At 45.5% G+C, this 25,813-nt stretch overlaps 2 protein-coding genes across 2 annotated transcripts in view; one reads left to right on the forward strand and one right to left on the reverse strand.

Moving 5' to 3' along the window:
* ece2a (endothelin converting enzyme 2a) overlaps positions 1 to 15,315 on the reverse strand; it is a 52,093-nt gene extending 36,778 nt beyond the window's left edge. The window contains exon 1 of the mRNA XM_041270431.1: positions 14,896 to 15,315. Coding sequence (XP_041126365.1) covers positions 14,896 to 15,055 — 160 coding nt within the window. The 5' untranslated portion in view covers positions 15,056 to 15,315. The remainder of the gene's footprint in view (positions 1 to 14,895) is intronic.
* Positions 15,316 to 15,451: 136 nt separating this feature from the next.
* Positions 15,452 to 25,650, forward strand: LOC121326846 (dol-P-Man:Man(5)GlcNAc(2)-PP-Dol alpha-1,3-mannosyltransferase-like). The gene is made up of 9 exons (XM_041270426.1): positions 15,452 to 16,019; positions 16,965 to 17,064; positions 18,333 to 18,480; positions 19,158 to 19,318; positions 19,924 to 20,044; positions 22,622 to 22,827; positions 23,218 to 23,294; positions 23,555 to 23,699; positions 24,881 to 25,650. The coding sequence occupies exons 1-9, from the start codon at positions 15,830 to 15,832 to the stop codon at positions 25,029 to 25,031; spliced, it is 1,299 nt and encodes a 432-aa protein (XP_041126360.1). The 5' UTR covers positions 15,452 to 15,829; the 3' UTR covers positions 25,032 to 25,650.
* The last annotated feature ends 163 nt before the right edge of the window (positions 25,651 to 25,813 follow it).

Raw genomic sequence — 25,813 nt, forward strand, 5'->3', positions numbered from 1 at the left:
GCCTCAGCAGCTTCCAGAAACAGGACTAGTTTTGAATTGCCGGTATTAAATATTGAAGACCTTTCAATAGGATATCTTTCAGAGATGTCATTTCTCATTCAAAAGCAATCCCTGTTGGGAATCTGCTGCAATAAGCGAGGAGGACAACCACACACTGTGAATAACCTCTGAACACAAGAGTGCTGAGGATTGAGAAGGAGGAGTCTGCATGCTTCTGAACACAAGAGTGCTGAGGATTGAGAAGGAAGAGTCTGCATGCTTCTGAACACAAGAGTGCTGAGGATTGAGAAGGAAGAGTCTGCATGCTTCTGAACACAAGAGTGCTGAGGATTGAGAAGGAAGATTCTGCATGCTTCTGAACACAAGAGTGCTGAGGATTGAGAAGGAAGAGTCTGCATGCTTCTGAACACAAGAGTGCACAGAGTCTGCATGCTTCTGAACACAAGAGTGCTGAGGATTGAGAAGGAACAGAGTCTGCATGCTTCTGAACACAAGAGTGCTGAGGATTGAGAAGGAAGAGTCTGCATGCTTCTGAACACAAGAGTGCTGAGGATTGAGAAGGAGGAGTCTGCATGCTTCTGAACACAAGAGTGCTGAGGATTGAGAAGGAAGAGTCTGCATGCTTCTGAACACAAGAGTGCTGAGGATTGAGAAGGAAGAGTCTGCATGCTTCTGAACACAAGAGTGCTGAGGATTGAGAAGGAACAGAGTCTGCATGCTTCTGAACACAAGAGTGCTGAGGATTGAGAAGGAAGAGTCTGCATGCTTCTGAACACAAGAGTGCTGAGGATTGAGAAGGAAGAGTCTGCATGCTTCTGAACACAAGAGTGCTGAGGATTGAGAAGGAAGAGTCTGCATGCTTCTGAACACAAGAGTGCTGAGGATTGAGAAGGAAGAGTCTGCATGCTTCTGAACACAAGAGTGCTGAGGATTGAGAAGGAACAGAGTCTGCATGCTTCTGAACACAAGAGTGCTGAGGATTGAGAAGGAAGAGTCTGCATGCTTCTGAACACAAGAGTGCAGAGTCTGCATGCTTCTGAACACAAGAGTGCTGAGGATTGAGAAGGAGGAGTCTGCATGCTTCTGAACACAAGAGTGCTGAGGATTGAGAAGGAAGAGTATGCATGCTTCTGAACACAAGAGTGCAGAGGATTGAGAAGGAAGAGTCTGCAGCTTCTGAACACAAGAGTGCAGAGGATTGAGAAGGAACAGAGTCTGCATGCTTCTGAACACAAGAGTGCCGAGGATTGAGAAGGAACAGAGTCTGCATGCTTCTGAACACAAGAGTGCCGAGGATGGAGAAGGAAGAGTCTGCATGCTTCTGAACACAAGAGTGCTGAGGATTGAGAAGGAACAGAGTCTGCATGCTTCTGAACACAGGAGTGCAGAGGATTGAGAAGGAAGAGTCTGCATGCTTCTGAACACAAGAGTGCAGAGGATTGAGAAGGAAGAGTCTGCATGCTTCTGAACACAAGAGTGCTGAGGATTGAGAAGGAAGAGTCTGCATGCTTCTGAACACAAGAGCGCCGAGGATTGAGAAGGAACAGAGTCTGCATGCTTCTGAACACAAGAGTGCTGAGGATTGAGAAGGAACAGAGTCTGCATGCTTCTGAACACAAGAGTGCTGAGGATTGAGAAGGAAGAGTCTGCATGCTTCTGAACACAAGAGTGCTGAGGATTGAGAAGGAAGAGTCTGCATGCTTCTGAACACAAGAGTGCTGAGGATTGAGAAGGAAGAGTCTGCATGCTTCTGAACACAAGAGTGCTGAGGATTGAGAAGGAAGAGTCTGCATGCTTCTGAACACAAGAGTGCTGAGGATTGAGAAGGAAGAGTCTGCATGCTTCTGAACACAAGAGTGCTGAGGATTGAGAAGGAAGAGTCTGCATGCTTCTGAACACAAGAGTGCAGAGGATTGAGAAGGAAGAGTCTGCATGCTTCTGAACAGAAGCTTGTTTGTACCAAATCCTTCTTGCACAGCGCTTCCTGCTGGCAGTAACAGTGTTGCACTAGCTGGGAGTGCTGCTCCCTCCTCATGTCTTCAGTGAACCCCTCCACTGTATATCAGACAGACCTGCACAGCTACAGGATCATTGATTAAGCAGCCTGCACACAAATACACAGAGACCCTGGGATTCTCATTGATTAAGCAGTCTGCAGACTAATGCACAATGACCCTGGGATTCTCATTGATTAAGCAGTCTGCAGACTAATGCAATGAGACCCTGGGATTCTCATTGATTAAGCAGTCTGTACACTAACGCTCAGAGACCCTGGCGCTGCACTGGAGGGGAATACCAAGACATCTAAGCCGCAGTGAGAAGATGAGGATGTCAGCAAAGAGGCCTCTGATGCAACAGCAGCCCCGTATGAAAGAGCTGCAGGAGTCATGTAGTTAGACTGCAGATGCACTGGGAGCTGCCAGAACACTTTCACTACAGTTTAAGAGCAAATGAAAAAGAGGTAAAGTCCAACTTCAGCACTCTTGAGTTTGAGAGGTTGTGTAACTCCTGCCCAGGTCTGATCTCTGCAGCTCCTTCACTGCACGGCTTTACAGAGAAAACCTTTTAAAAGAAAATGCACCTTGGCTACATTTATTAAAAGTTTACAATCCCAGCAAACCCACCATAGCTTGCGAGAGCGAGTGAGTGATTGCAGTAGCTCCTCTGCTCTGTGCCAGTGGAGCAGAGAGAGGGTCTCTAATATTTATGCCTCATTTCACGTACTGAAATGTGTCACGCTGTACTCTTGTACACTGCAGGATAAGCTGCAAGAAGAGCAGTTTACAGAATGGTTACATCACAGGGCAGGAGTTGGCTTTTTTAAATCATGAAACATCCATGAGAATATTCTCTAATGCAAGAACTGACTCCCAGCTGTTATTAGTAATTACAACAGACAAAAGAAATGGCTTAACTGGAGGGCTTTAGTGTAATCACCCCAGCTCAGAAGCCGCGCCCGTATGCCAGGGCAAGCTCCGTATCCAGTGAATATGTGTGCAACTCCTGCACAAGCACAGGCTTCCTGTTGAAAAACAGACACAGGAAATGTAAAATGAACATGTTATGGTTACTTGCAAAGCAGCTCTCAGTCCTGTTTCACCTTCATCAGTCTGTCTGCCTGCAGCACCAGCTCAGTCATTCAACAAATAATGCACTTTTCAAAGCTCACACTGTGTTGGGATTTGTACCTCCATTCCACTACATTACACTTTCTCTCAGTTGAGTTTTCTGTGACTCTAGTTGTGAAAGCTTATCTGTGAAAAAATGTATCCAGGAAGAATAGGACAAGGGGAAACAATTAACACATCACATCAAAAGCATAAAGACGATGCCAACACTGGTGTGCAGAGCAGATTGTTCTACCCGCTGTCTGAGGGGGAGGCAGTGAGAGGCTCCTTAGCCTGACCCTGAGATTTAATCATCTATTGGAGCTGCTCCCAAGGCAGGATCAGGGAAATGACTCAGGAGATTTGAAGAAACTAATCAAACACTTGTTTTGATATTTTTCTCATTTGTGTGTCGAGGGAAATATATTGTAGGCGCTTATCGTGCTGGAACCTAACCAGAGGAAAAATACAACTGGGGCTTCATATTAACCCTTCCTAAACATGTGCGACTAAAACATGTACAGCTTGCCAGACTGGTCACGGACATGCGCTGGATTACATGCAGTTTACAGGACCCTACATGCTGCTTTCCAGTTGTAGCAGTATTTTACATTAGCTTATATTCCAAACCTGAAATCTAGCACTCCATGATCACACATTGGTTAATCGAATGCCTTCGCTTTGAGATTGTGAAGGGAACTCGCAAACATAGAACAACAAAGTGCATGCGGTTTGCTGAGCTGCTTTTCCCAGGCTTGCACGGGGAGTAGCATTTCCAGCCCGGGGACCCGGAGACCCAAAAACCCAGGGAACCGGATGCTTTTTCAGCCCCACCTGCTCGGGTTTGGCATAGGTATAAAACCAGGGCTGATGGGGTTAATGGAAGTTTAAAAAAAACACCTCATACTCCTGTGCTCAGCGACCTCGTGTGTCTCCATGTATTTATTCATTTGGCAGGAAGATTTAAACAGGAATGGTCACTTATTGTACTGTCGCCAAAGCCTAAAATAACAATGAGCACGCCAAGATGCGGGGAGTACAGAGAAAAGTGGTACGATCCAAGCTCTGGTTCTACTTCCTTTTGGAAGAAAACGGACAATCTGCTAAATGTAACCATTGTAAAAAAAGGTCCCGAAAACATCTGGTGGCGCAACAAAGTCACTTCTTACCCATCTTCAGTTCACAAAACAGTTATGAAGAAAGTGGCTGCTGGTCCTGATACGGCTACAGGAGAGACAGTAAAAACTGAGTCGAGTGCTGGAGAGTCGGAATTGAAAAAAAGAGACAAATAACTGATTACTATAATGTGAATGACAAATCACTGGCAGCTACACTATCACAGATGCCTGTCAGAGACGGATTGCCATTCAGAGTGTTTTGTACATTGCCTGATTCGCGAGAAGCTATGAAAGCCACAGGGTTTTCAGAGATGCCAAACTCACCTACAACTGGTCAGAAGGCAGTGGTTGATTACAGTAATCAGATACGCAGCTTAGCACTGGGAGAGGTCGATCACAGGAAAGAAGTTAGTTTGACTTTTGATGAGGATTGGTCAGCAAGTGAAAGAAGGTACGTGAATGTCAAGGTGTACGATGCTGACAAATTTAAAAGTGAAGGAAAATGTTGGAATTTAGGCTTTGATCTTGTACATGGTAGCATGCCAGCTGAAACCTGCATTGAACTAGTTGAGAATAAACTGTCACCCCATGGTCTCTCGCTGGATAAAGACACAGTGCTTGTGACAACCGACGGAGCCTCCATTATGGTGAAGGTGGGTAAGCTGATACTTGCTGAACACCAACTGTGTGACATGCATGGCATTCACCTTGCTGTGATAGATGTTCTTTATGCCAAGCAGCCCACAAACTCTTGAGCCAAAGAACCAGTAACAGAGAAACAATCCGATTCGGAATCTGACTCTGAGGAAGAAGACGGGATAATTTATTTGATTTTGTTTCTGTATTGCGGACTATTCCCCATTGCCCATATGCTTATGAGGGATTTGACATGGTGCCCCGGGAACCCTGGGTTTGGTGAATTATAAATCCCCAAAATCGCGGGCCTGGAATTTTATCCCCGGTTTGGAAACCCTACTGGGGAGTCTGCTGGGCTCCAGTGCAGTCAGCACAGTGAAGTGGTTAATGCAGTACTTGACATCCCAGCTCCTGCTGTCAGGCTGCACTTTGAATGGTTTTTCTAATAGGTTTAATCTAGCACAGGGAACAGTCTCTGGCAGGCTTCCCAGGAAAGGGATTTGATTGAATCTGTTTTATTCTCTGTCCCTCTCTCTCTCTCTCTCTCAGTGTGATCAGATGACAGGAGCTGGGATTAGGGTGCTCCAGATGTTAGCAGGTGCAGCACTGTCTCAGTAAGGAAGATGGATTGTCACTGCCTAGCCCTGTTACCTGGCAGACCAAACCTACCTTTCCTAAGCAGCTTCCACATCTCCCCAGCCCCACACCACACTGTTGGGTTTAAAGGAGTTTCATCACCGGCTCCTCTTCTCTTCTGGTACAAAACCACTACCTGTGCTGTTTCATTCCCATGGTCTACCTGCAATCGGGTCACGTGACCCATCGCACAGAAAGTGGACACCAGGAAGAAACAAACAGTTAGCCGCCAAGGCCAAGAACAAATTAAGTGCGCATCAAACCTGTCTGGGGAGGTTTGTTATAATTTAAGTTTCTGCAGAAGAGAGACGTCTTCATTTCAGAATTGCAAGCAGGGCGAAGGCAGGCAGGTTCAGGGTGAAGTCCAAGCCCTTGTAATTTACAGGACTGAGCAGATGCAGCTGCTTCTCCCTCAGTACTGCAGCTGAATTAAAGCTTTCGTCTGCCTCTGCAAATGTGCATGTAATCATGCATTTGAAATCAGTGCGTTAAGAGAAAGAACTCCCATTTTCAGGGAATGGGATTTAAACAGCACTGCATTAATCCCATGCTATTATTCAAACAGCGCTGCATTAATCCCATGCTATTATTCAAACAGCACTGCATTAATCCCATGCTATTATTCAAACAGCGCTGCATTAATCCCATGCTATTATTCAAACAGCACTGCATTAATCCCATGCTATTATTCAAACAGCACTGCATTAATCCCATGCTATTATTCAAACAGCGCTGCATTAATCCCATGCTATTATTCAAACAGCACTGCATTAATCCCATGCTATTATTCAAACAGCACTGCATTAATCCCATGCTATTATTCAAACAGCACTGCATTAATCCCATGCTATTATTCAAACAGCACTGCATTAATCCCATGCTATTATTCAAACAGCACTGCATTAATCCCATGCTATTATTCAAACAGCGCTGCATTAATCCCATGCTATTATTCAAACAGCGCTGCATTAATCTCATGCTATTATTCAAACAGCGCTGCATTAATCCCATGCTATTATTCAAACAGAGCTGCATTAATCCCATGCTATTAGTTTGCTGTGGATTTGGAGCACGCAGCCCTGTTTTTAGTGACACTTTAAACTGATATCAGACACTGAGCTCCGACTGGCTGCTATTCAGAGCTCAGTTTTGTTTATTTGAAACATGGGCCTAGCATACTCCCCAATGATAAACTGTAAAGATTGTTCAGGCACTGTAGCATTGCTGGAATAGAGCCGACACTGTAATCAGCAAAGAGTGTATCCAGCCGAGAAATACCAAGAGCCCCATAATGCCTGGCTTGGAAATTATTCATTCTATGGACCCCCAGGATGCTCCATTAATGAGATTAAGGGTCCTAGTCATACACAAGGTCTCTTACAGACAATGCAGATTCAACACTCAAATCCTCCCACTGTATTTGTGGTGCAGTTTCTCCACACTGGTGCAAAGGGGGGCTCAAAGTGCATTGTGAATGAGCAGCTGCACTGAGCTCTGCAGGGTCATAGCAAGGAAACTCATTTGAGAACAACACTACAGTTCAATTAGACTATCTGCTGGGAAAAGCAATGTGCAAATTAGCAGACAACGCTTCCTGATGCAGACTATGAGAAATGAAAGGAGACAAGGCATGGACTGAACTTGCTGTTCCAAGGAGGAACCCACTAACTGAGCAGCTCCGAGATCCCTGGGGAATCGGTACCGGAGGATGGGGTCCAGGTCGTCCAAGGACAGGGACACAAGTCCTTTCTCTCTTTAAATCTGAGCTCCAACACAGACTAGATTGTTCCACACAAAAGGCAAGACTGAACCTCAAAGGTGGTGTCCTGGCTCAATATATTTCTTAGTAAAGAAAAAACAAACAAAAAAAAATAAAACACACACTATGGGGTGAAGTGGTGGGGATAAAATATTAAAAAGTCTATCTTTGACAAATGAAACTCCCAGCTCTGTAGCATACAGCAACTTAATTAATTAGATAGTGATTCCGGCTCTTGTACCGAATTGACAAACTGTCGACAATGCAAAGCCACGCTGCACTCCTGCCAGAGCGGATAGAATAACTGGGGGCTCAAGGGGATTGGTTTCACACTCCCATGCACACAAGAACAACGTTGACAGCAACAGCTGAGTGTGAAGCCCAGGTGAACAGAACCATGTGAGCTCAGGTTAACCACACCCCATATCAGTGATCATATCATCAGGGAGTCATTGCAATTTTATTTCTCTGTCTCTCGGAGGACGAATTCCACCCATTTCACAAAAACACAAACAGTAAGCTTGTGATTATTACAGATCAATGGTCTCCAGACAAACATTAGCTCTCTGCGGTCAGCACTGGGCCACCATTTTTGGCCGTTCCCTGCATTTGAGCCATTCCAGGTTTTATTGTGTGCTTAATTAGGCACAGCATACAGAGGAAATTACAGAATGGGTCACGCAGGCATGTCTTGTTCCTTCCCTGCTGTAGTATGTGGTCAAACAGCTTAAACACATTTGGCCATGGATTGGTTTGTAGTTTGTCATGGCATACAGACTCTGGGAAGCTCCAACTGCACAGCAGGGGTAATACTGACCATTCCTACCTGAATCTACAAGAAAGTCAAGGAGAAATCAATACAGATTAAGCAAAAGAAAACATGTCTTGAAAAGCCCTGTGAAGTTGTGTGGAAAGTCTCTCCAGATTCTGCGGGCAGTGCTAGTTGAGAAAAGGACGGACACCCACAGTACTGGGACACCAGACTCAACCTTGATATTTGAAAACTGCATAGGCATCTGTGGCAATGATACGAACTCCCCGAGGAGGAATCGGAGCAGTTTGAGACTTTGAGGACATCTGTGTTGATTGTGTCTTTATTTATTTTTAGGATCTGGAGCCCATAAGAAAAAGGTTTGTTTTGAATGCAGGTTTTAAACTAAATGGCTCAAGTCCAAAAAAAGGAAAAATGATAATAAATAAAAACAAAAGCAGATTGAGACAGTACTGTGAAGCCATGTGTAAAACAGTACAAACCCCTAATTAAAGAAGCTAGCAGCCCAACTACACAGTAACGGAGAGAATGGTTTGAAAGCGATACGTTTATATGGATGCTAAAAGATGTGGTTGGGAAAAAGAAAGGTGCTTTTCTCACTTATTAAAAGCAGAAAGGGATCCTACAGAAGCTGTTATAATGACCTGCTCCTGTCAGTAACACTTCACTCGTCTCCTTTCCTTTCCGACACACACTAAATTGTTTTTCCTTCTAACTGACAGCTCTCATATTTACTGGAGAAAAATGGCATATTATTGTAAATCAGGATTTGACAGACGGATCTTATCAGTAGTCAAACCAGGGCAGCCCATACAGGAACGCTTGAACAGTTTGCCATTATAAATGGGCAAAAGAAGCAGCCTAAAGCTAGATGAGAAAGGCACCCACACTGTATACACAGCTGCTCTGCGTGAGCACCATGCTGTATATCATCACTCTGGTAGTTCAACCTTGACCACCACGGTGCACATTGCTTTCCTGTGACGTGGTGACTGTGCACATTGCTTTCCTGTGACGTGGTGACTGTGCACATTGCTTTCCTGTGACGTGGTGACTGTGCACATTGCTTTCCTGCGACGTGGTGACTGTGCACATTGCTTTCCTGTGACATGGTGACTGTGCACATTGCTTTCCTGTGACGTGGTCACCAGGGCTGTGCACATTGCCTTTCTGTGGAACAGCAGTGAGATCTTTGATTTGTATTCTGTCCCACTGCTAATGCAGTCCAGCATTCCTATTAGTCTTTGTCTGCAGCAATGCACTGCACTGACGGTTACGCAATGACATTAGAACACAAACTACACATATACACACAGACAATACGCTATGACATCACAACACAAACTACACATATACACACAGACAATATGCTATGACATCACAATACAAACTACACATAGATACACACAGACAATACGCTATGACATCACAACACAAACTACACATAGATACACACAGACAATACGCTATGACATCACAACACAAACTACACATACACACAGACAATACGCTATGACATCACAATACAAACTACACATAGATACACACAGACAATACGCTATGACATCACAACACAAACTACACATATACACACAGACAATACGCTATGACATCACAACACAAACTACACATACACACAGACAATACGCTATGACATCACAATACAAACTACACATAGATACACACAGACAATACGCTATGACATCACAACACAAACTATACATAGATACACACATACAATATGTTAAACAATTATTATTATTAATAATATTTTTTTTTAAATAATTAATCTCCCCCATCCAGTCCTCTGCTTACGGAAATATCAAACAAATATGTTACGTAAAAGTTCTTTTGAAAAGCTGTATAAAAGCACTAGATAAATGTAACCAATAACAATGGCAATCCCCTCACAGAGCTCTCCCTCTACACAAGTGCTGATCTGCGCCAGGCCTATCCATTATCCACTCTGTTGCCCAGGAAACGCAGTTAGTATTCCGAGCACCTGCCTGCCTGGAGCAGGGAGGGTTCCACTGGCTGAGCTGGCTGAGATCGAAGGCAATCTCCATTCACAAGAAACGCTGACCTGAATGTACAAAAGCATGGAGTGGCACTGCGGAAAGAACCACGTCAACAACTACAGCAGCAAACAACCAACCCCCCCATCCTCCTTCTCATTCAATACCCCATTGTCCTTCAACACCCCATCATCCTTCAACACCCCCCATCCTCCCTCAACAGCCCCCCATCCACCTTCAACACACCCCCCCATCCTCCCTCAACAGCCCCCCATCCACCTTCAACACACCCCCCATCCTCCTTCAGCACACCCCCATCCACCTTCAACACACCCCCCCATCCTCCCTCAACAGCCCCCATCCTCCCTCAACAGCCCCCCATCCACCTTCAACACACCCCCCCATCCTCCCTCAACAGCCCCCCATCCACCTTCAACACACCCCCCATCCTCCTTCAGCACACCCCCCATCCTCCTTCAACACACCCCCCATCCTCCTTCAACACACCCCCCCATCCTCCTTCAACACACCCCCCATCCTCCTTCAACACACCCCCCATCCACCTTCAACACACCCCCCCATCCTCCTTCAACACACCCCCATCCACCTTCAACACACCCCCCATCCTCCTTCAGCACACCCCCATCCACCTTCAACACACCCCCCCATCCTCCCTCAACAGCCCCCCCAATGAGGAAGTTTGTTGTGGGGGATGAGGTGGAAGTTTGGGGGGGTAGTAAGTTTGTGGGGGGTAGGAGGAAGTCGTGTGGGGTAGGTGGAAGTTGTGTGGGGGGTAGGAGGGAGTTGTCGGGGTAGGAGGGAGTTTTCGGGGGTAGAGTGGAAGTTGTGTGGGGGGTAAGGTCGAAAGTTTGTGTGGGGGTAGGACTTCAACACACACCCATCCACCTTCAACACCCCCATCTACCTTCAACACCCCCCCATCCTCCTACAACACCCCATCCTCATTCAAACCAGACCACAAACAATCAGTTACTCTCTGCACCAGACAGCCAGCCTCATTCAAAGCAGTCTGATCCTTGTTTCAATTCAATTGAAGAACCCACATGCAAAAAGTCATTCAACAGAACCCCCCAAAACGAGTTCCATCAACGAAGCCTTATTGAAAACCGAACCATGGTCTTTGCAATCAAAAGTGTGACTCCAATTCAAATCAATGTTCATTATTAAAAACCATTGTTCATGCAGATGGACTCTCATGCCTCTGCTGCACTCAGAACTCATACCAAAAACTTGGTAATCAATGCAACCAGTCTGGAGGGAAGTTTCTCCAATGCAGGTCTTAACAAATCAATGTGCTGTCTGCACCGTTTCAGAGCAGCGCTCATTCACAACAATGGCAAAGGGTGTCTCAATCCTGACATTCTCGCTGATGCAACACTTTTGGCCAGAGCTCTACATATTCTTCTGACAATTCTTATACTTGATCCCAGTCTGTGACATCAAAAAAGCTCTCATTTCCAGGTCTTCCTTTACATTCATTTAAACATCTTTCCATTCGATACCCTATTACAGTATGCCTACTTTACAGCAACACGGACAAGTATCTTGACGCAGCTGTTTTCTGAAAAGGATTTGTGCAGAATGTGTGCTTGCTCGTTAACTTGCTTGATTTTTTTGAGGATGCAACATCGATAATGGATAATTGCAAAGCATATGACATGGTTTATTTAGATTTCCAGAAAGCTTTTGACAAAGTCCCGCACAAAAGATTAATTCTCAAACTGAACGCAGTTGGGATTCAAGGAAACACATGTACATGGATTAGGGAGTGGTTAACATGTAGAAAACAGAAAGTACTGATTAGAGGAGAAACCTCAGAATGGAGTGTGGTAACCAGCGGTGTACCACAGGGATCAGTATTAGGTCCTCTGCTATTCCTAATCTACATTAATGATTTAGATTCTGGTATAGTAAGCAAACTTGTTAAATTTGCAGACGACACAAAAGTAGGAGGAGTGGCAAACACTGTTGCAGCAGCAAAGGTCATTCAAAATGATCTAGACAAGATTCAGAACTGGGCAGACACATGGCAAATGACATTTAATAGAGAAAAGTGTAAGGTACTGCACGCAGGAAATAAAAATGTACATTATAAATATCATATGGGAGATATTGAAATTGGAGAAGGAATCTATGAAAAAGACCTAGGAGTTTTTGTTGACTCAGAAATGTCTTCATCTAGGCAATGTGGGGAAGCTATAAAAAAGGCTAACAAGATACTCGGATACATTGTGAAAAGTGTTGAATTTAAATCAAGGGAAGTAATGTTAAAACTGTACAATGCACTTGTAAGACCTCATCTTGAATATTGTGTTCAGTTCTGGTCACCTCGCTATAAAAAAGATATTGCTGCTCTAGAAAGAGTGCAAAGAAGAGCGACCAGAATTATTCCGGGCTTAAAAGGCATGTCATATGCAGACAGGCTAAAAGAATTGAATCTGTTCAGTCTTGAACAAAGAAGACTACGTGGCGACCTAATTCAAGCATTCAAAATTCTAAAAGGTATTGACAGTGTCGACGCAAGGGACTTTTTCAGCCTGAAAAAAGAAACAAGGACCAGGGGTCACAAATGGAGTTTAGAAAAAGGGGCATTCAGAACAGAAAATAGGAGACACTTTTTTACACAGAGAATTGTGAGGGTCTGGAATCAACTCCCCAGTAATGTTGTTGAAGCTGACACCCTGGGATCCTTCAAGAAGCTGCTTGATGAGATTTTGGGATCAATAAGCTACTAACAACCAAACGAGCAAGATGGGCCGAATGGCCTCCTCTCGTTTGTAAACTTTCTTATGTTCTTATGTTCTTATGTTCTTAATATACCCATAACTTCTCCACTGTCCCTCATGTTCCCCCACAGGAACGACTGTCTCGTAAAAACACTTGTATGTGCATGTGTCAGTGTGTGTGTGTGTGTGTGTGTGTGTGTGTGTGTGTGTGTGTGTGTGTGTGTGTGTGTGTGTGTGTGTGTGTGTGAGTGTTTTCAGCCTTGCCACTGTTCAAATAATGATGAAATAAACAAAGAAATGCACTCCCTGGTAAGCACCAAGCACCTGACAGATAGATATACACATCAATATGAAAACAGCATATAGATCAGTGGGGGCTATGTGCATTGCTGCAATGGATCATTAGTAAAGCCACAGTCACTCCCGACACAAACTGTAAACCTCACTAGTGCGAGTCATCTGCCTTGCTTCACTTGCTGAAGAGAAGATAGCGCAACACTGCCCTCTGGTTGACAAGTATAATAAATATATCTATACAGTCCATTGAGGGCTGGTTCCTTATTACCACCCACCACCAACAAACACATTGGATTTTACACTAAAGCATGCACGTGAGAAACGGGTACTGTAGAGGCTCTGGTGCACTCTGACGCAAGCAGTTTGCACTGTATATGTAATATTATAATATTTACATAAAACTATCCGGAGTATCTGACAGATTTCCCAGGCGCTTTATTACACTGACACCTTGTGGTATAACAGTGCTACTACAAGTACTCCCGTTATTTTATTCGCCAGCACTACCCACTCCGTGTATTTTTTAGCAGAGATTCTGAGAGACATCACATCAGGTAAGCTTGTTATACAGAGATTCTGAGAGATATCAGGTAGGCTTGTTATGCAGAGATTCTGAGAGATATCAGGTAGGCTTGTTATGCAGAGATTCTGAGAGATATCAGGTAGGCTTGTTATGCAGAGATTCTGAGAGATATCAGGTAGGCTTGTTATGCAGAGATTCTGAGAGATATCAGGTAGGCTTGTTATGCAGAGATTCTGAGAGATATCAGGTAGGCGTGTTATGCAGAGATTCTGAGAGATATCAGGTAGGCTTGTTATGCAGAGATTCTGAGAGATATCAGGTGCTTGTTATGCAGATTCTGAGAGATATCAGGTAGACGTGTTATATTCTGAGAGATATCAGGTAGGCGTGTTATGCAGAGATTCTGAGAGATATCAGGTAGGCGTGTTATGCAGAGATTCTGAGGATATCAGGTAGGCGTGTTATGCAGAGATTCTGAGAGATATCAGGTAGGCTTGTTATGCAGAGATTCTGAGAGATATCAGGTAGGCTTGTTATGCAGAGATTCTGAGAGATATCAGGTAGGCTTGTTATGCAGAGATTCTGAGAGATATCAGGTAGGCTTGTTATGCAGAGATTCTGAGAGATATCAGGTAGACGTGTTATGCAGAGATTCTGAGAGATATCAGGTAGGCTTGTTATGCAGAGATTCTGAGAGATATCAGGTAGGCTTGTTATGCAGAGATTCTGAGAGATATCAGGTAGGCTTGTTATGCAGAGATTCTGAGAGATATCAGGTAGGCTTGTTATGCAGAGATTCTGAGAGATATCAGGTAGGCTTGTTATGCAGAGATTCTGAGAGATATCAGGTAGGCTTGTTATGCAGAGATTCTGAGAGATATCAGGTAGGCTTGTTATGCTTTCTGTCTCAGATGGTGTGGAGCAAAGACTTGTTTCTTCAGCATTTACTGTTAGTGCCGGAGAGCCTGGCTGAGCACGGAGACCCTGCATGTATTAGGGCTATATTCCAGTGCCACCTGTATTGGGTAACTAGCCTGATGGGTAATGTCTTTGAAAAACTGTTGTGTATAAATACGTGAAAAGAGAAGGTGAACTGTGATTTAAGTTCCGAGGGATTGCAATCCACACACACGCGCGCACATGACACACAGTACATTCTTAAAACAGCCCCGGAGAAATGCAACATAAGCTAAGCTGCTAGAAGTAAATGGGACCCTCCCCCTAACACTCACACGTTCCACTATAACAGTCACACGTCCTAAGAGATACAGACACGTTCACATACCGAGCACCAGTATCCTGTCTTCTTTGCGCACATGCAGCTCCAGTAAGGGTTTGAATGTGGAGAAATTCCCAAACCACTCGAACGACTCCTCTTGCTTGTACCTTTCATCCCAGTAATCCACGTCTTTGTATCTAGAGTTGCTATCGGGCAAATGCTCCATTGTCAGTACTTGCTTGATAAAACGTGCTGCTTTCCTGTATTACCGGTCCTGCACAGCGCCGCGATTCCACACGAGCAGAAACAAAATCCGCTCTGATGACGCTGTGCTCACAGAACAACCTCCCTCTGTAGATCTGAGCACAAATCTGGCAACAAGGGCAGCGGTCTTTTGCAGTACAAATGGCGCTGCTATTCAGAAGCCCCAGAAGCGGTCAATACCAACGCATCCGTGACAGCGGATCAGCCGGCTTTGAAAACACACGCGGAGCAGCGGAAGTGCAACGCTGATACGCGCCGCCCACCCCGAGGCCTTACTTGTCATTGTGTTTTATTCTTTGTGCAATGGCAGGTGAAGATGTTGTGTAGTTTAATGGCTAGGGTTTCGTTGGTTAACCTGCTAAATATATAAGTATGAGAAAGGTGAAGGTTCGTGCACTCGATCACGACACAGCGCTTTCATGAGGATGTATTGGGAAGAGTGTATACGTGTGGCGGGAGTGCAGGTGAAACAGACCCCCAGGGAAACGGCTGTGTGGTCAGCGGGTCATTCAGCAAGTTATTAATATAGCCTATACGGCCAACCAATAGCAGTGCCACCGACAAAACTATTGATTTATTTGAAGAAGGCGTCCAGGAACGGAGCAACAAAATCAGCACGTCACTGAGTTCCACGAGAGTTTTATTAATAATGGCACGACAAGGTTGGTGTGAGTTACAAACCCGGCCACAGGAAGTGATTCCGAGGGGATTCTTTATGCAGTGGTGAGCGACGGAGATGGCAGGCGGCGCAGGAGCAGCGAGGAGGAAATCTGAGGGACCCCCGTCTCCGGTATGGGGGACCCTGCGCACTCTATGGGAGGATAAGCAGCGGGTTCTGTTCAAACCCGAGTACACCCTGCTCGTGACCGCGGCTCTTTGGATCGCCGAGATCGGGATCAATATCTGGGTGATCCACCGTGTTGCATGTAGGTGAAACTGCACGGATATTATTACACGGTAACGCTAGTGCTGCACTAGAAGATTACTGCCATTGCACAGCCGCTGCCACGGAGATCTCTGAAAAATATTGTTACACTGTAATACGAAACTTTCATTGCAACTGAGAAACTACAAAACTAAATAAATGACAGCATGCAGTAATTGCAGTGACACGAACACACGGATCAGCGTGTCCAGCGTGCTTATCCGTGTCCCACACATAACGCCGTGTAACAAATTATTATTATTTTTTATTTATTTTATTTCCTAATTGCTTATGCCTCAAAAGTATAGAACATGGCTATTATTCCCAACAAACTTTGCTTTTGTAAATACAGTATAATCGTACATCTCGAAAAACTACTCGCTTCTAAATCTTTTGTAGTCATTTTTGTATTACTTTAGTATAAATACATGTTAATTTGGATTCATATGTTGTTTTTTTCTGACTTTATGTGAACGAAAAGACACACATTTGCCCGTTTTCCCATTGGAAATAGTGATATTTTGAAATATCACTGTCCTGGTCACAAAAGCAAAGTTTGTGGGGAGTAATAGCCATTTTCTATACTTTTGAGGCATAAGCAATTAGGAAATAACACTTACTACCCAGGAACAAAAATTGTGTTACATAGTGTAATCTGTGACAGCAGCTGGACTCGCCCTTCTCAAACTGCTGCTGCTGCTGTTTGTTTGAGCCGATAAAGAATGCAGTATAGCTAATTATAAATTAGAATCTGGTTGTGAAGAATGCGTGCTTTGCTGTTGCACAGTAGAGCCCAGACTACTCTAATACACATTTCACTTTGGAGAGACCATTGCGCTGATAAGAAAGCATCAGCTCCCATTGAGGACACTGGAGTCTGCTGCACTTTGTGTTCTCTCAATACTGTACAGTGTGTAAGTGCTCAGCTGCTGTGTTGTGTTTTCAGATACAGAGATTGATTGGAAAGCCTACATGGAGGAGGTAGAAGGGGTTATCAATGGAACGTACGATTACACTCAGCTGAAAGGAGACACTGGCCCCTTAGTGTAAGTGCTGGCTGATGGATAAAACTCTCTACACTGCAGGAACTCAAACTGCACACCGCTGTGATGCTCGAGTAGTGTGTCTAGGTGCTTAGAGCTCAAATGATGTGTACCCCTTAGCTGTAGAACTAGCTGCGGTTTAGATTTGAACGCAGTGCTTCAATGAAAACATCACAAGGGGGTGGAGCAGCTGTTGCAAAGCGCTTTGTGTTTTTACAGAGTGAATGAGTTTCTTTGCCCCAGCTGCAGGTCTCCCAGCACTGCGCTGTTCACTGTTTATGGAGTCACAGGATCTCCACACTAATCCATGTTAATAAAGGCAGCAAGATTTACTGAAACAGATGCATCAGAGGGTGTTGCTCGGGTCAGACCAGGGTCACATGTGCAGTGCACTGGTTATAAGGAATTCCAAAACATGTCCACCCTGCTCTGTGTCCCTGGGAGTGACTCTGGCGAGGTGTGGCTGTGCTTGCATGTCCCTGAGTCCTGTTCCTCTTGTATGAGGTGTGGCTCTGCTCGCATGTTCCTGAGTTCTGTTGCTCTAATGTGGCTGTGCTCGCATGTCCCTGAGTCCTGTTGCTCTGGTCTGGCTCTGCTCGCATGTTCCTGAGTTCTGTTGCTCTGGTATGAGGTGTGGCTGTGCTCGCATGTTCCTGAGTTCTGTTGCTCTAGTGTGGCTGTGCTCGCATGTCCCTGAGTCCTGTTGCTCTGGTATGAGGTGTGGCTCTGCTCGCATGTCCCTGAGTCCTGTTGCTGTGGTATGAGGTGTGGCTCTGCTCGCATGTTCCTGAGTTCTGTTGCTCTGGTATGAGGTGTGGCTCTCCTCGCATGTTCCTGAGTCCTGTTGCTCTGGTCTGGCTCTGCTCTCATGTCCCTGAGTCCTGTTGCTCTGGTATGAGGTGTGGCTCTGCTCTCATGTCCCTGAGTCCTGTTGCTCTGGTATGAGGTGTGGCTCTGCTCGCATGTTCCTGAGTCCTGTTGCTCTGGTGAGAGGAGAGCCACACCTAATACCAGAGCAACAGGACTCAGGAACATGCGAGGAGAGCCACACCTCATATGTTCCTGAGTCCTGTTGCTCTGGTCTGGCTCTGCTCTCAAGTCCCTGAGTCCTTTTTGTCTGGTATTAGGTGTGGCTCTGCTTGCATGTTCCTGAGTCCTGTTGCTCTGGTATGAGGTGTGGCTCTGCTCGCATGTTCCTGAGTTCTGTTGCTCTGGTATGAGGTGTGGCTCTCCTCGCATGTTCCTGAGTCCTGTTGCTCTGTTCTTCTCAGGTACCCAGCTGGCTTTGTGTACATCTTCACAGTGCTGTACTACGTGACGGGTCGGGGGAGGGATGTTCGGCTGGCTCAGTACCTCTTCGCAGTCTTCTACCTCGTCACGCTACTCCTGGTGTTTCGTATCTACCGCCACACCAGCAAGGTCAGCACGCACACAAAACAAGCTTTCTGTTACTTGTAACCTGTTACGGTTCCAGCAAATCTGTATACACATTTTTTGTTTTGTTTTCAAATATATTTTTGTGAACGAGAGAAATAAGTCAGGTAGAATTCCTGTCTGTTTTGCTTTTGTAATGTCCAGAATGGCTCGGTTTCTTCTTGCAGTGGTTCGGAATTGGTCTGATTTGCATGCACAAGAAAGGCCTGCCTGTATCACAGCTCTATCACTGTGCCTGCCTCCCTGTCTCTCTCCCACACTCCCTGCCTCCCTGTCTCTCTCCCACACTCCCTGCCTCCCTGTCTCTCTCCCACACTCCCTGCCTGCCTGTCTCTCTCCCACACTCCCTGCCTGCCTGTCTCTCTCCCACACTCCCTGCCTGCCTGTCTCTCTCCCACACTCCCTGCCTGCCTGTCTCTCTCCCACACTCCCTGCCTGCCTGTCTCTCTCCCACACTCCCTGCCTCCCTGTCTCTCTCCCACACTCCCTGCCTCCCTGTCTCTCTCCCACACTCCCTGCCTCCCTGTCTCTCTCCCACACTCCCTGCTTCCCTGTCTCTCTTCCACACTCCCTGCCTGCCTGTCTCTCTCTCTCACTCCCTGCCTGCCTGTCTCTCCCACACTCCCTTGTCTGCTGCTCCTAACCCTTGTGTTGTTCTTCAGGTCCCCCCCTTCGTGTTCTTCTTCATGTGCTGTGCCTCCTATCGGATCCACTCCATCTTCATCCTGCGGCTGTTCAACGACCCTGTGGCCATGATGCTTCTCTTCATGGCGGTCAACCTCTTCCTGGACGGCCACTGGACGCTGGGCTGCTGCTTCTACAGGCAAGTCCTGCTCTCTGAGCTCCAGGGAGGCTGTTAGCGGCTGTGCGTTGTGTTCCTCCTTCAATGTAGATTTTCAGCTCTGCTCTCTCCTGAGCCCAGGAACTGCAGTGCAGGCAGTGTGATGCAGGTACGCGTTAGTGCCAGCAGTGTGAAAGGGGGACGCAGTGTAGCACACTGGGGAATTGAAAAGGTACAGTGGGATAAGAACAGTTACAGCAGTTCACCAGCAGGTGGCCACCTTCACTGCAGAAATAGCTAGAAACAGGTAAAAATAGACAGAGTGGGCATGCCAGCATGTTTCACAGGATTCAATTATTAATTGATTAGCGTGCCCCCCCCTTCCGCTGTTGCACAGTCTGGCAGTGTCTGTCAAGGGAGTGCCGTGATTAACATACTCCCTCCCTTTGCCCCTCCCTGTCTCTCTCTCACTCTGCCTGTCCCTCTCCCCTTCGTTCTCACTCTCCCTCTGCCTGTGCCTCTCCCTCTCTCTCCCTCCCCCTCCCACTCCCTCCCCTCTCCCTCTGCCCCTGCCTCTCCCTCTCCCTCTCCCTCTGCCCCTCTCTCCCTCTCCCTCTCCCTCTCCCTCTCCCTCTCCTGCTGTGCAGTCTGGCAGTGTCTGTGAAGATGAACGTGCTGCTGTTTGCCCCCGGGCTGCTGTTTCTGCTGCTCTGTGAGTTTGGGCTGCTGTGGAGCATCCCTAGGCTCTCCCTCTGTGCAGCTGTACAGGTACAGTCACTTGTTTCAGCATTCCTGTAAAATATTCTGTATGTAATATCGTGTAAGTAAGCAGCAGTGTGTAATGTTGTGTAAGCAGCAGTGTGTAATGTTGTGTAAGCAGCAGTGTGTAATGTTGTGTAAGCAGCAGTGTGTAATGTTGTGTAAGCAGCAGTGTGTAATGTTGTGTAAGCAGCAGTGTGTAATGTTGTGTAAGCAGCAGTGTGTAATGTTGTGTAAGCAGCAGTGTGTTATGTTGTGTAAGCAGCAGTGTGTAATGTTGTGTAAGCAGCAGTGTGTAATGTTGTGTAAGCAGCAGTGTGTAATGTTGTGTAAGCAGCAGTGTGTAATGTTGTGTAAGCAGCAGTGTGTAATGTTGTGTAAGCAGCAGTGTGTAATGTTGTGTAAGCAGCAGTGTGTAATGTTGTTTAAGCAGCAGTGTGTTATGTTGTGTAAGCAGCAGTGTGTAATGTTGTGTAAGCAGCAGTGTGTAATGTTGTGTAAGCAGCAGTGTGTAATGTTGTGTAAGCAGCAGTGTGTAATGTTGTGTAAGCAGCAGTGTGTTATGTTGTTTAAGCAGCAGTGTGTTATGTTGTGTAAGCAGCAGTGTGTAATGTTGTGTAAGCAGCAGTGTGTAATGTTGTGTAAGCAGCAGTGTGTAATGTTGTGTAAGCAGCAGTGTGTAATGTTGTGTAAGCAGCAGTGTGTAATGTTGTGTAAGCAGCAGTGTGTAATGTTGTGTAAGCAGCAGTGTGTAATGTTGTGTAAGCAGCAGTGTGTAATATTGTGTAAGCAGCAGTGTGTAATGTTGTGTAAGCAGCAGTGTGTAATGTTGTGTAAGCAGCAGTGTGTAATGTTGTGTAAGCAGCAGTGTGTAATGTTGTGTAAGCAGCAGTGTGTAATGTTGTGTAAGCAGCAGTGTGTAATGTTGTGTAAGCAGCAGTGTGTAATGTTGTGTAAGCAGCAGTGTGTAATGTTGTGTAAGCAGCAGTGTGTAATGTTGTGTAAGCAGCAGTGTGTAATGTTGTGTAAGCAGCAGTGTGTAATGTTGTGTAAGCAGCAGTGTGTAATGTTGTGTAAGCAGCAGTGTGTAATGTTGTGTAAGCAGCAGTGTGTAATGTTGTGTAAGCTGTAGTGTGTAATGTTGTGTAAGCAGCAGTGTGTAATGTTGTGTAAGCAGCAGTGTGTGTAATGTTGTGTAAGCAGCAGTGTGTAATGTTGTGTAAGCAGCAGTGTGTAATGTTGTGTAAGCAGCAGTGTGTTATGTTGTGTAAGCAGCAGTGTGTAATGTTGTGTAAGCAGCAGTGTGTAATGTTGTTTAAGCAGCAGTGTGTAATGTTGTGTAAGCAGCAGTGTGTAATGTTGTGTAAGCAGAAGTGTGTAATGTTGTGTAAGCAGCAGTGTGTTAATGTTGTGTAAGCAGCAGTGTGTAATGTTGTGTAAGCAGCAGTGTGTAATGTTGTGTAAGCAGCAGTGTGTAATGTTGTGTAAGCAGCAGTGTGTAATGTTGTGTAAGCAGCAGTGTGTTAATGTTGTGTAAGCAGCAGTGTGTAATGTTGTGTAAGCAGCAGTGTGTAATGTTGTGTAAGCAGCAGTGTGTAATGTTGTGTAAGCAGCAGTGTGTAATGTTGTGTAAGCAGCAGTGTGTAATGTTGTGTAAGCAGCAGTGTGTTATGTTGTGTAAGCAGCAGTGTGTAATGTTGTGTAAGCAGCAGTGTGTAATGTTGTGTAAGCAGCAGTGTGTAATGTTGTGTAAGCAGCAGTGTGTAATGTTGTGTAAGCAGCAGTGTGTAATGTTGTGTAAGCAGCAGTGTGTAATGTTGTGTAAGCAGCAGTGTGTAATGTTGTGTAAGCAGCAGTGTGTAATGTTGTGTAAGCAGCAGTGTGTAATGTTGTGTAAGCAGCAGTGTGTAATGTTGTGTAAGCAGCAGTGTGTAATGTTGTGTAAGCAGCAGTGTGTAATGTTGTGTAAGCAGCAGTGTGTAATGTTGTGTAAGCAGCAGTGTGTAATGTTGTGTAAGCAGCAGTGTGTAATGTTGTGTAAGCAGCAGTGTGTAATGTTGTGTAAGCAGCAGTGTGTAATGTTGTGTAAGCAGCAGTGTGTTATGTTGTGTAAGCAGCAGTGTGTAATGTTGTGTAAGCAGCAGTGTGTAATGTTGTGTAAGCAGCAGTGTGTAATGTTGTGTAAGCAGCAGTGTGTAATGTTGTGTAAGCAGCAGTGTGTAATGTTGTGTAAGCAGCAGTGTGTAATGTTGTGTAAGCAGCAGTGTGTAATGTTGTGTAAGCAGCAGTGTGTAATGTTGTGTAAGCAGCAGTGTGTAATGTTGTGTAAGCAGCAGTGTGTAATGTTGTGTAAGCAGCAGTGTGTAATGTTGTGTAAGCAGCAGTGTGTAATGTTGTGTAAGCAGCAGTGTGTAATGTTGTGTAAGCAGCAGTGTGTAATGTTGTGTAAGCAGCAGTGTGTAATGTTGTGTAAGCAGCAGTGTGTAATGTTGTGTAAGCAGCAGTGTGTTATATTGTGTAAGTAAGCTGTAGTTTGTCACTTTTGCTTATTGCTAAAGTGGAGTGTTGTGCTCTGTTTGCCACCAGGTGGCACTGGGCCTCCCCTTCCTACTGGAGAACCCGCTGGGCTACGTGAGCCGCTCCTTTGACCTGGGCCGGCAGTTCCTCTTTGAGTGGACTGTGAACTGGCGCTTCCTCCCGGAGGAGATCTTCCTCAGCCGCTATTTCCACCTGGCCCTGCTGGGGGCGCACCTCTCCGTGCTGCTGCTCTTCACTCTGTACCGCTGGAACAGGTCAGGGAGCTGCTTTCAGTGTATATAATATAATATATATACACACACACACACACACACACAGGTCAGGGAGCTGCTTTCAGTGTATATAATATAATATAATTATATATATATACACACACACAGATCAGGGAGCTGCTTTCAGTGTATATAATATAATATATATACACATACACACACACACAGATCAGGGAGCTGCTTTCAGTGTATATAATATAATTATATATATACACACACACAGGTCAGGGAACTGCTTTCAGTGTGTATAATATATGTGTGTATATATATATATAGTGTATATAATACACGCACACATGCGCGCACACACACACCCCCACACCTCCTGCCTCAAGGCTACAGGACTGAGCCGCGCTCCTCATTGTGTTCCAGGTCTCAGGAGAGCATCGTCTCCTTGCTGAAGGACCCAGCCCAGCGCAAACAGACCTTGCCGAAGCTCACCGCTGACCATATCCTTTATCACTGCACTGCTGGATTCCAGACCGTGGGGTTTCATTGACAGAGTCTCCCGGCACGGCTTCAGTGCTTAGACTGGCCTGATTCAAATCACTAAGAGAAACGGGGTCTGCAAAAAGGAAAACGGTCACCAGAGTTTTTAATATCTCCTGTTGTGGAGTATCTTCACACAGCAGTACAGTGTGTCTGTCTCTGTCTGTCTGTCTGTATTCTCTCTCACTCATTCCAGTTCCCTTCCTTGACAGCACAGCACAGATCACCTACACGCTGTTCACCTCCAATTTCATTGGGGTGTGTTTCAGCCGCTCGCTGCACTACCAGTTCTACGTGTGGTACTTCCACACGCTGCCCTACCTGCTGTGGAGCGGCCGGGTCACAAAGCTGGCTCCCCTGCTCAGGTAGGACCCCTCTGATTCAGAGCCTCACTCTTCAATGCTGTGCCAGGATGATCACACATGTGCAATGAAGCAGTCCCACCACAGCCCTATGGGATTCTGCACTAAGAGTCCTTCGAGTCCCAGGATTTTACACAAGTCAGTTTCTATATTTAACACAGTATTTTATTTGTGGACTCGGGGCCTGATGGGATATTTTAGACAGGTCAGTCATTTTCTTTTTTGCCACTAGGGGCAGTGCTGTAATCAGTAAAAATAAATAAAATCAATATGTCATTTTACTTATTTCAAATTACTGATTGAAATGTTTTCTGGAAGCATGTTTGCATCAAGCATCAGTCCTAGTTTTATTTCTTTATTATTTTTGTATATTTAATATTCCTGTGGAGTTCATTGGAAAAGTGAGCTGCTCTGCATTGCGTGTCGCTTTCGAGAGGGTGATCAGTGATTGAATGCCTGATTGATCTCTGATGGGATTAATGCCTGTTTGCAGGGTGCTGATTGATCTGATTGAATGCCTGTTTGCAGGGTGCTGATTGATCTCTGATTGAATGCCTGTTTGCAGGTGCTGATTGATCTCTGATTGAATGCCTGTTTGCAGGGTGCTGATTGATCTCTGATTGAATGCCTGTTTGCAGGGTGCTGATTGATCTCTGATTGAATGCCTGTTTGCAGGTGCTGACTGATCTCTGATTGAATGCCTGTTTGCAGGTGCTGATTGATCTCTGATTGAATGCCTGTTTGCAGGGTGCTGATTGATCTCTGATTGAATGCCTGTTTGCAGGGTGCTGATTGATCTCTGATTGAATGCCTGTTTGCAGGGTGCTGATTGATCTCTGATTGAATGCCTGTTTGCAGGGTGCTGATTGATCTCTGATTGAATGCCTGTTTGCAGGTGCTGATTGATCTCTGATTGAATGCCTGTTTGCAGGTGCTGATTGATCTCTGATTGAATGCCTGTTTGCAGGGTGCTGATTGATCTCTGATTGAATGCCTGTTTGCAGGTGCTGATTGATCTCTGATTGAATGCCTGTTTGCAGGGTGCTGATTGATCTCTGATTGAATGCCTGTTTGCAGGGTGCTGATTGCTGATTGAATGCCTGTTTGCAGGGTGCTGATTGATCTCTGATTGAATGCCTGTTTGCAGGGTGCTGATTGATCTCTGATTGAATGCCTGTTTGCAGGGTGCTGATCTTGGGGCTGGTGGAACTGTCCTGGAACACCTACCCCTCCACAGTGTACAGCTCGGCCGCACTACACACCTGTCACCTCATCATCCTGCTGTCTCTGTGGTATGGAGAGGAAGCTGCTGTCGACGTCGACAAACGCAAGTGATCCCCGCCCAGCACCATGGGAGGACCGTTCAAACAGGAAGGCCCTTCCCCGTCCAGTCCGATACCAGGAGAAGGAGAGTCCAGTACTTTCTCAGTCTCTACACAGCAGAATGTTCTGGGGGAAGGAAAGGCAGTGGGATCTAGTGGTTAGAGAGTACAGGGCTAAAAAGCTTATCCTCTGTCAGACCCTTGCAGCGCTATAGGTATTTCTGCATATGAAACCTTTAACAAAACAAATTGCTTTACAGGTGTGGAAGGCTTCGGCAGTGTATGGAATTGGAGAAATGCACGTCTTGGAGTCGCCACACCTCGCCAGTTCTATCGGGATTATCTTGAGATTAACCCACACTGAGAATGTTGGACGTGGGAAGACCTTGAGTGATAGTTTGATTAATTTCTTTTTTTCATGTGAGTTTCTTTTTGCTAAATGTGGCTACCTGGATGAAAAGGCTGTATCTGATATTCTGAGAATGTGTTTGAAACGGAAACAGACTCGACACCAGTCAACCTGCTGCTAAATTACCAGCGACAAAGAGCCAAAGATAGAGGAGGAAAACCGAGGAAGGGACAAAAAAAAAAAGCAGGATCTCGTTTCTAATAAAGTTTCACTTTTCCATGTGCAACCTGTTGATTCTTGAGCAGCAATGCATGATTTCTTTATTATTATGGGGGGGGGGGGGCGGGGGGGGGGGGGGGGGGGGGTTATTATTTTTTATATATATATATTTCTTTTTTAAATTGAAGGATAAAATGCTTTTTTTGTTTTGTTTTTAAAATGGGGGA

Source organism: Polyodon spathula, chromosome 14, assembly GCF_017654505.1.
Source record: "Polyodon spathula isolate WHYD16114869_AA chromosome 14, ASM1765450v1, whole genome shotgun sequence".
In the NCBI taxonomy this organism is placed as follows: Eukaryota; Metazoa; Chordata; class Actinopteri; order Acipenseriformes; family Polyodontidae; genus Polyodon; species Polyodon spathula.